Source organism: Sceloporus undulatus, chromosome 1 (assembly GCF_019175285.1).
Source record: "Sceloporus undulatus isolate JIND9_A2432 ecotype Alabama chromosome 1, SceUnd_v1.1, whole genome shotgun sequence".
Classification (NCBI taxonomy): Eukaryota; Metazoa; Chordata; class Lepidosauria; order Squamata; family Phrynosomatidae; genus Sceloporus; species Sceloporus undulatus.
This window is the reverse complement of record NC_056522.1, coordinates 254,967,612-254,978,184: the sequence shown is the minus strand read 5'-3', so window position 1 is coordinate 254,978,184 and position 10,573 is coordinate 254,967,612. Positions and strand designations below refer to the sequence as shown.

Sequence of the window (10,573 nt, the reverse complement as noted above, 5' to 3'; positions counted from 1 at the left end):
TTCCATATTCATGGGGTTCCTGTACCCCTAACCCCAGCGAATGTTGAGGGACAGGTGTATATCCAAGAAAAATGGAGGACATGGCCAAATAACAGTCAAAATAATCATTCAAAGGTAAGGGTGCTTCTTAGCCGTGCTCAAAATGAAAGATACATTGAAATGTAGGACATGTCCTGGAAGAGGAACGCCTCAGGGAGACCATGGGCCCGCTGTATTTAAAACATATAGAGGGGGGAAAAAGAAGATAAGGCCACTCTTTCTTTCCAGAGGGGAGAAATAAGGGCTAAAACGGAGAAAGGCCTCCCTGAGGTTCACGCCCTCCTGAGAGAAAGAGATAAACCACATTATCACACTAGTACACTCTTACAGTGCTGCTGTTCCACTTTAACCATTCCAGCTGCCCTCCTGTTGCATTCTGAGGCTTGTAGTTCAGTGAGGCCGAGGATAATTCTAAACGCCTCCTTAAACTACAATTCCCAGAATGCAACAGGAAGGAGGCAGCCAGAGCGTTTAAAGTGGATCAGCAGCACTGTAAAAAGGTAGTGCAGTTAATCTTACGGCAGTGTAGTTAATCTTAATCAACGTTTGGTTCTCCCTTTGTTTTGGACCTCACATCCCAGAAGCCTCAGCCAACATGACCAAAAGCCAGGAATTTTGGGAGTTGAAGTCCATAATACCTGGAGGACCAAAGATGTAGCGGGAAAGGGGAGGAGCCGGTTGGCCCCGCCGCTTCCTGCGCCGCCGCTTGCCCACGTGACAGAGGGGGAGGGGCGGGGATCCTCCCTTCGGGCGCCTCCGGGGCGCTGCTGAATATGCAAATCGGTGGGCGTGGCGAGCCGGGCCCCGTAATCGAACGTATTGAATATTCTTAGCTTGGGAAGCGCCTGGGCCGCGTCTCCCTCTGGGGCCCGAGCTGCTTCTCTTCCGGAGCGTGGAGCCTCCTCCTCCTCCTCCCCCCTCTTCCCGAATGCTGGAGCCGCCGCCGCGGTGAGAGAGCGAGGGCAAGGAAGGCTGGAGTCCCCGGGCCCAGCGCGGGCCCACTTCGGGGGGGGAGAGGGGGAGGGGAAGGTGGCTTGCATGGCCTTGGGTCCCCCATTCCAGCCTCCTGCCCAGGAGGAGGGATTCCGGAATGGCCCTCCATTTTGAGCATGGCTCAGATTGACTCCCCCCCCCCTTCTAGCAGGGTGTTGTCGAGCTTTTGTTTGGTCCTGTCCTCCTCCCATCATTATGTAGGACGTTATTATATAAGTGGCGGTATATAAGTCAGGGGTGACCGGGCGTCCTCCTTTTCCAGGACGTGGCCTCCATTTCTTTCAGCCTTTTCTGTCCAGCAGGGATTCCCATTTGGAGCCTGACAAAGAAGCGTGGGTCTACATTCCTAGGAGTGTTTTCAGGCTTTCCATATACATATATATCTATATATTTCAGATGGAAGGCCCTGCATTTTTCAGGGCCTGGTCCTCCTTTGGGGGACTGTGAAGACGCATCTGGTCCCTCTGGTTGTAAGAGGGCCTGGGCTGGAGGGCCTTGGGCCCCGTGTGGAGGGTGCAAGGGGTGGCAACTGGACTCCAGTTAGTGCCATATGGCAGGGACGAGGGTGTGTGGGTGTGTGTGTGTGTCGCATGTGCTCAGGGATGTGGGCTGCTCTGATTTGTTTCCCTGAAAGGTGGGACTGCTGAGGAGGATGTTCACAAGGCCTCCCTGCTTTCTCCTCTGTGTCTCCTCTGTCACCTCTCCTCAGGGTGACCAGACGTCCTCCTTTTCCAGGCATATCCTCCATTTCAACCTTCTGTCCAGGAGGAATTAAAAATGGCCCTGTTTTGAGCATGACTAAGAATCATAAAGTTGGAAGAGACCTCAAAGGCCATCCAGTCCAACCCCATTCTGCCATGCAGGAACTCATAATAAAAGCAGCCCCATTGACAGATGGCCATCCAGCCTCTGTTTAAAGGCCTCCAAAGAGGGAGACTCCACTACTCACCAAGGGAGTGTGTTCCACTGTCAAACAGCTCTTACTGTGAGGAGGTTCCTCCCAATGTTGAGGTGAAATCTCAGCATGGATTTACATTTGTTTTGAGCTTTTCTTTGGTCATGTCCTATGTTTTTCTTGAATGTCCTACATTTTGGGGTGCCTTGCCCTCCTTTGCGGTGAGGACACCTGGTCAATCTGCCTGTCCCCTTGCTGCCTTGTGGATCACCCTTCACCCCCTTCTTACTCTTTACAACATTGCCTCCTAGTACCGCTCCATCTTTCTGGCTTGTAATGTCATATACATGCCGCTTAATGAGAATGGCCTCCCTTACTAAGGCTTACTTGGTGGTTGTTGTGTGCCTTCAAGTCATTTTTGACTTATGGAGACCCTAAGGTGACCCTATCATGTGGTTTTCTGGGCAAGATTTGTTCATAGGAGGTGTGCCATTGACTTGCTCTGAGGCTGAGAGTAAGTGATTCATCCAAGGCCACCCAGTGGGTTTCATGGCTGAGCAGGAATCAAAACCTGATCTCCCGAGTCATAGTCCAGCACACAAACTACACCCCTTACTAAATGCCAGGAAACAAATCCAGGGGTAGCCGTATTGGTTGTGTGCCTTCAAGGCATTTCCAATTTATAGCAACTCTAAAGCAAACCTATCATGGAGTTTTCTAGGCAAGCTTCTTCAGAGAGGGTTTGCCATTGCCACCTTCTAAGGGTGTGTGAGAGAGTATGATGTGCCCAGTGGGTTTTCATGGCCCAACAGGGATTCAAGCCATTGTCTCAAGAGTCACAATGAAATGCTTAAACCACTACACCATCCTCCTGGCCATGTAGCAAAGTACAGTAACATCCAAAATGCATACCTTTATTGGGACAACTAAAATGCACAAAATACATTGGAGCTTTGAAAGCTTACAACATGTATTTTGTGCATTTTCGTTGTTCCAGTAAAGGTATCACTGTTCTGTGGATTTTGGATGTTATTGTACTTTACTAAATCCCAATTAGTCTGTAGGATGGTCTCTGTCCCTACAAAATACCTTCTCAGACTTATGCTTGTGTCCACCTTCTTCTGTACAAAAGAGCCTATCTTTTCTAATGGCCACCCACCTCATTTCACAATCTACAATACTTACGAGCATTGACCTATGTTGGACTACTAGATGGCTTAATCTTTTCATCTGCTGTTTGTAAAGGGTCGCTGGTTGTTCTTTACTCATGACTGTTCTCTGCTCAGAAAAAAAGTGACTTTTTTGCTTTCTGGGGTTATATGCTAGCATTTTCTTGTGTATCTTCTTCATTTTCATCTGTGAAGTTCTCCACCTGATAAAAATGTCTTTTTTAAAACTTCTGAAAGCCTTTGACTGTCACCCTTTCAGATTTCTGTGATGATCCTTCCTTTTCTTTCTTATACCTCTTCTTGGAAATTTGTTTGAAACAGAAGCAGGGGTAGGCAACAGTCTTTAGGAATTTATACCTCTTTTGGAACTTCTACTTTATATAAGCTAGTGTTATTTCACTTGGGCAGTGACCCCACTGTTGCAAGCTTTTCTGTGTATGGCAGCCCTAAAGCGACCCTATGGCCTGTTACAGACTGCCAAAATAAAGCTGCTTTGGGTCTCTTTGGAGGTATGCTATTTAAATGATGCATGGTTCCTAAGAGTCTGGAGGTTGCACCAAAGCCACACTCCATTCCTAAGCACTGGAGTGCAGCTTTGGTGCGGCTTCCGGATTCTTAGGATGCATGCATCATTTAAATAGCATACCTCCAAAGAGGCCCGAAGCAGCTTTATTTTGGCAGTCTGTAACAGGCCTATAAATCCTTTCCAAGATTTATTCAGAGAGGCTTTGCCTTTGAGGATGAGACAGTGTGACTTGCCCAGGGTCACCCAGTGTGGGGATTCAAACTCTGGTTTCCAGAGTTGTAGACTAACACTCAAACCACTACACCATGCTCTCTCTCTCTCTTTTTTTCTCTGAGGATGCCCATCCTTTTTCTCATTCCATGAGTGGTTTTAAATCTGTTTTATCACAACAGTGTGTATGGTTGTGGATGACTCAGGTCCAGGCTTTTTGATGGATTATCTTCCTTTATGAGACTACTTGAATTCTTAAGATTTTTGCAGGAGCCATTTCTCTCAATCCTACTGTATTCAAAGGCATGTTTGATGGGAAAACCTTCTCTGTGGCTATTCTGAGACTGAAATTTCCTTTCCAGAGAGACCTTTGAGAATATTTTTTATGGTTTTAATTTTGCAGAAAGCTTAATCATGTTTTTAGCTATGTGTGTTTTTATAGTTTTTTCTGGTTTTTCGGGCTATGAGGCCATGTTCTTCAGAGAATACTGGCATGGAAGAGAGTGGGGTATATATACTGTTGTTTGAGAGGAGGTGCTTTGCATGTTAATCTGTGTATTGTTCTCTTGTTGAATGGCAAGGCCTCCAGAGTGTCCATTTACTTAATGATCCATTGTCTGCTAGGAATCCCCTTCACTCTGGGTGGTTTTTATTTGCATTTGCTGAGTCTTGATTTTGCTGGTTTTCAGGGTTAATAGCCAAACTTTGTTTACTTTAAGAGTTTCTTCTTTCCTGTTGAAATTGTCCAGGTGTTTATGGATTTCAGTGCTTTTGTTGTTGTGTGCCTTCAAGTCATTTCCAGTTTATGGCAACCTTAAGGCGAACCTGTCTTGGGGTTTTCTTGGCAAGATTTATTCAGAGGAGGTTTGCCATTGCCTTCCCCTGAAACTGAGAGCATGTGACTTACCCAAGGTCACCCAGTGGGTTTTATGGTCAAGTGGGGAATAGAACCCTGATCTCTAGAGTAACAGTCCAACACTCAAACCACTAAGACTCTACTTGTATTTCATTTTATTCTGCAAGTCACCTTGAGTCCCATTTTTGGAGAAAAGGCTCCCTGTGTGTGTGTACGTACATAGACACACACACACACACACACACACACACCACACTGTAAAGTGGTGGACAGTTTGTGCTAAGGTTAAGATCCTTTTTATGCATGGTGGATAATTTTGGAGGGCTCAGGGGGTTGTTGACTCCCCAGAGGAGCCCTCTGGGGGCTGCACAGGTTGTCAAAAATGTAGAAACAAAAGTGTCAGTGACCCAAATTCCACTTACGGTTTTGAAGAATGAGAGTCTGTTTTTTAAAACACATGTTAGTTCAAGGAATTGCTGCAGCCTTTTAAAAACTGGATTCGAAACAAAAATTGCTACTCTTCAAGGCTTCCAGGAGTAGCAGTTTAACCCCTCCCCACTTTTTTTGGCTAGAGAAACAATCAGAGGGAGTTAGGGAGTGAGGTGCGGCTGCAAAAACAGTCTTGGGGACTGCATGCGACTCCAGGTCCTTTACAGATATATAGGAAGAGATGATAACTGTTGCACTAGTAGAAGGGAAGCAGGAAACAGCCCAAAGATAGCAAGGTGTTTGCCTTGATTTATGTAGCACCTCAGACAGTCTCACAGTTGTGTTCCTTGAATTGCATTCTTGTACCGTGTTCCTGATGTCTTTCTAAGTTCCTTGATCTTTATTTAGCTCACTTCCCACTGGACTTGCTGACATATCCCTTTAACTTTAGATGTTAAAAGGCCACAGATCCTGATTCAGTACTGATTGCACAATACAGTATGTAGTCCCCACATAATAGAGCAGCTTCTTTGGAAGAGATACTTGTGCTTTGGGAAACTTCACCCACCCTCCCCTCTTGACTAGCATGCCTGCCTCTGTTGCTCAGAGGATTCTCACCCTTCCAGCCATTTCCCTGTCATATCTTCTATGCTACAATGGTTGTTGATGTTCTCTCTTGGTAGAGAAATGAAGTTCACCTAACTTTAAGGGATTTACCAGATTTTCCTTTAAATGCTAGTATTTTTTGAAATAGCAGATCATTGGGGGAAGCTTTGTTAATTTGCCCATTGCATGCTTTGGGGTGGTGGTGGTTATGGATAAAAAATTTTGGAGGAAAAAAAATGCTGGAAAGCTTTAGCCCCATCATGTCTGCATGTCCTGCTATGGTTTCAGGGCAAATGTGTCAATTCTGATAAGGTGCTGGTTCATTTCACCTGGTTCACTCATCTCCTCATGACTGCTATCTCTGCTAGTTGCAAGCATAGCATAGGAACTAAATTGAGTGAAGCGGGGCCTTCAGTGGAAATGGTCAGATATACATTATATGCTACATTTCCAGCCTGCGTGAGGCTGTAGTGTTACCTCAGTCCAAACTTGAGAAGACTGAGATAAAATAGCCACAGTTTTAGGAAATGCTCCAAACTTGCACATTTTGTAAACCAAAAAACAACCTGGTATGACTCTTAAGTGGTGGTGATGGTGAGGAGACTGAGAAGGTAGTACTTCAAGACAACTCTCAAAGAGCTGGGTAGAAACACCTTGTCGTGTTGTGTTGGTAGCCTCTTCAGTGTGCATATCGCAAGAACAGGAAATCTTGTCTATCCAGATGATGTTGGACTGTAATTCTTGTTCATCCAAAACATCTGGAGGCTAAGATTTAGCAGCTGTATCCTAATTTGGTTTTGAATTTGTAGGTGGTATGTTGAATACAGGTTGACAGTGTGCAAGATGGACAGTGGGGGGGGGGGGGAAACTGGCAAGAGAATATTTTCTCACTTGAAATATGTTAGAGGAGAGTTCTGCAGATACTTTGAATAGCCCAAAATACACAAAAATGGGTCCTAGAGCAAATCAAGCCTGAACTGTCCTCAGAGGCCAAGATGACTAAGCTGAGACTGTCATACTTTGGACATACCACAAGAAGACATCTCACTAGAAAAGACAATAATGCTTGGTAAAGCAGAAGGCAGTAGTAGGGCAGGAGAAAGACTGCTATTTTTAAGTTTGAAAACAGAGTCTCTTTTCAGGTTGTGGGGGCAAAAAGATGAACACTTCTATAGAAAGTTCTGCTTTAGATGCTGTTCTACTTTGCATGCCCCTTTCTGTCCTTCATGGTTTGAACCTGCATATTCTCTCTAGTCTCCATTGCTTTGTTCTGTATATTTCAGATGTGCTTTTCTGCATACCTCTGTTTCATCACATTAGCCCAAGGCTTACATAAGGGAGATATTAAGAACTTCACCATACTTTACTTTCACTAATTCTGTTCTGAGGTTACTTATTTCCATGCAACTATCATTGATCTTCAGTACATTATTGTTCAGCTTTATATAGAATATATGCTGTTTCCTGTTGGGGCAGCAAAACATTATAGAAAACACTGATTACATTTAACAGGAATGTAACTTGTGTGAAGAATGCAATCATAAAGGGAATGCAGGTTGACTGTATGAGCCTTGTAAATTAAAGTTTTGATGAAGATGTGAAAGAATGCTCCCTTCAGGTATCTTTCACAATGTGAGGGAAATCTTTACCAAGATTGAAGTTATGCTGTACCACAGAGTTTCTTTTCAATTTAAAATAATTTCTAGCTGTGGGACAATTTTTTGCCATCATATGGTCCAATCTTTGTTCCTCCTTATGTTGTACAGAAATGAAGTATGGTGTATGGTTCCCTCTCCAATCTTAAGTATTTAGTTTCCCATGTGTTTTTCTCTAGGCATAGCCTTTGGGGAAGAAATATATTTCATACTTGACAAAAATGTTTGCATGGGTATTTTTTTTTAGTGCAGGAAGAAGGATGTAGCATCCAATGTAATGAATGAATTTACAGATGGCAAACTGAACATATAGTTTTTGCATTTTCTCCTCAGGAAAGAATTATCTCTATAGGGTGGCAAATTGTGTATAGCACCACTTGATGAAGTAGGAGGGTTTGATGTACTGGAACCAAGAGGGCATATCTGCCCCCAAATCTACTCTGCCTGGTGTGTTCATATATTTTGGACAAGAGTTCCGACTATCCCTGGCTATTAGCTGTACTGATGGGAATGATAGAACTTGTGGTCTCAAAAAATCTGAGATGTGTCAGATTGTGGGAGGCTGGTATATTTTATGTCTCTCAAATTCTGCCTCTCACACATTGCTGCTGTTTCTAAATGTGGAGAATGCTTCCTTTGGTATTTTTCATCAGTGGTTTAATAAATCTGAGCAGTGTTCTCCTTCATTTCTTCTCAAGTGCTTCTCAAGGCTGCTGCCACACTGCACAAATAAAGCAGTTTGACACCACTTTAACAGCTGCTGTTCTTGACAAACATTCCTCTTTCATTCTTCCTCTCCTCTACAATGTGAAATGCCTTTCTTGCTACTATAGTAGGGCCTCCAAATTCTGTGTTCTTTTGTGGCAGTTCGCTCAGGGGATTATCTGGGAAATTTATCATACTTTTGCCTATGAAAGCCTTAGTATGGTGAGACATGCAGTTAATACATGTTGTATAAACAGGGTGGTGCCTCAGAGACTATGGGTGTGAAAAGTGTGCTAAGGACAACAAAAGAGCATATGAAGGTGATCGGAAAGGAGAAATCAAATGAGCAATTTGATAGTCTCCTCCCCCCAAAAAACCCCAGTGTATTGGTATATGTACTGGTATTGAGAGTTGGCGTGGTGGTTTGTTTATTGGATTGTGACTCTGCAGACCAGGGGTCGATTCCCATCTTGGCCATGAAATCCATTGGGGAGCCTTGAGTAAGTCACATGCTCTCAGCCTCAGGAGAGAGCAATGGCAAACAACCTCTGAGCAAATCCTGCAAGAAAAGGACTTAGGGTCACTATAAGTTGGAAATGACTTGAAGACACAGAACAATAAATATGTAGTAGAAGCATGGGTAATAGCTTTGGAGAAGTACCAAATACCAAATAGAAGTAAGCTATTCTGTTTCGCTTGTAGAAATAAACCAGAAAAATAAAGCACAGAAGCGTCAGCTCTGACTTTTTTTTTGTTTTTCCTTCAGAGACATTCCGACTGCTTTTAAATTTCCCTTGTATGGACTCAAAAGGCGAGGCTGCTTGATTCCCGCTACTTCAGCCTGGTGTTCAGATGCAGGCTGTGGATCAGGACTGTTTACAGACTTTGGCCTGTGTTTTAATCTTGGGTCTTTTTGTCACACCGAAGGAGAGTTCTCCTCCTTATTTTAGGGGTTCTGTGCTTGTATAGTAGCAGGGTGACAGCCAGTTGGAACTATTCCTGGCACACACCGCTGCTGCCGCCATCACCCTGATGCTGGCCTGTTTCTCCTCTTAGCCAGGGTTTGGCCCTCTCTAGAAATCTAGTGGGAGGCCGTTGCCATAGTGATGGGAGCAGGCCCCAGCTTTACCTCACTGAATTCCAGGGACTGTGCCAAGCAATTGAGAAATCGGGAGGAGGGGGAAGTACTCCAGATGTTTACTCCCTGCTCTGCATATCCGGGTTGGGAGCCTACTACACAGCTGAGGGACGGAGACTGAGCAGAAACTCTTCCTGTTGCTCGAAGGGGTGGGGAAGCCAGAACTTGGAAAGAGAAGGGAGATTCTGACACAAAAGGTAGCCAAATGGGAGTGTGGTGGCAAAGCGACAAAGGAAAAAGAGGCTGCCTAAGAGTTCAAGACACAAATCTGGCATGAGAAGGAAAGAGAGCGAGAGCAAGAGTGTATGTTGACAGGGTGTGACAGAGGTGGAGCAGGAGCAGGAGCAGCCCTATGTAGAGCAAGAGTGCAGGCTAGGAAACTAAAGCTTTATAAGTCTTGGGATTCTCATCCTTCGACATGAGTCACAGCCTGGGTGCTTGTAGTTGCCTCGTTCCCTTCATCCTCGTTCCAGCTTGCCCTGGGAGTGGCGTGAGACTGGCTGTGTGTCTGTGTAAGAGAGGGTACAGGGTCTGTATGGTTAAGTTAGGAAGGATTTTTAAAAATTTATATGCCTCCTTTCTCTCAGAATTGGGACCCAATGGGTGGGGATAAGGAGGGAAAGAAATAAAGAGGCTCTTGTGGGAAAGGAAAAGAAGCCAAATGGAAATGTTATTGCAAAGAGACCAGATGAAAACTTGGATTTTGTGGTCTATCAATGAATAGGAAATCTTGTTTATCTGCTTAAATGATTTTGCAAATTTAAACTCTTTTTTCCCCTGTGTCCTAGGGACTGACGTTTATGTGGACTTGTGAATCCCAGCCTGGTGATGTGATGGATTCTACGCTCCAGTCGTTGTCCTCCCCAGTTCCCTGTACTGCTGCCAATGGGCGTAGGGGACCCAAGCAACCATTGGGTAGCCCTGAGAAAGGTATGTCCTGAGAGGTTAGCCTTTAGCTCGAGGTGCAGTTCATTGTTGTCATTACATGTTGGGTCATTTTGCCATGTTTGTAATGGCTCTGGATTTTTCCTTTAAGAGGTTATGGGTCATCTGAGAACTGAGAACTAATTTTTTTAAAAGAAAAGAAAAAAAGAAAGCTGGATTGTATGATGTAGCTCTTGCTTAATTGGAGTGCTACAGAATGTTAATTTTATATGCACGAGGAGGATGTATTCTTTTCTGTTCTATTTTTTACATGGGAGATGATTTAAACATATATTCATAACTTTTTTGAAGTGGTGCTGGCTTCCAAGAGCTGTGTCATATGATTTTCTTTACCTTAAGGATATAACAACTTATTTGCAATTCCAAGGGACTTCAAAAGCTATGTTAGTAGTAATTTTTGTCATGTG

General features: G+C 44.2%; 1 protein-coding gene across 3 annotated transcripts in view; it reads left to right on the top strand.

Moving 5' to 3' along the window:
• Positions 1-818: 818 nt before the first annotated feature.
• The window catches only part of TNKS1BP1 (tankyrase 1 binding protein 1), a 33,899-nt gene continuing 24,144 nt past the window's right edge, over positions 819-10,573 (top strand). For 2 of the 3 annotated variants that reach the window (XM_042447801.1, XM_042447785.1), the window contains exons 1-2: positions 819-987; positions 10,010-10,151. In XM_042447801.1, the coding sequence (XP_042303735.1) occupies positions 10,022-10,151 (130 nt within the window). In that variant the 5' untranslated portion in view covers positions 819-987; positions 10,010-10,021. Of the gene's footprint in view, positions 988-9,004; positions 9,419-10,009; positions 10,152-10,573 lie in introns of those variants that run through there. The other variant, XM_042447791.1, reaches the window with a different exon arrangement.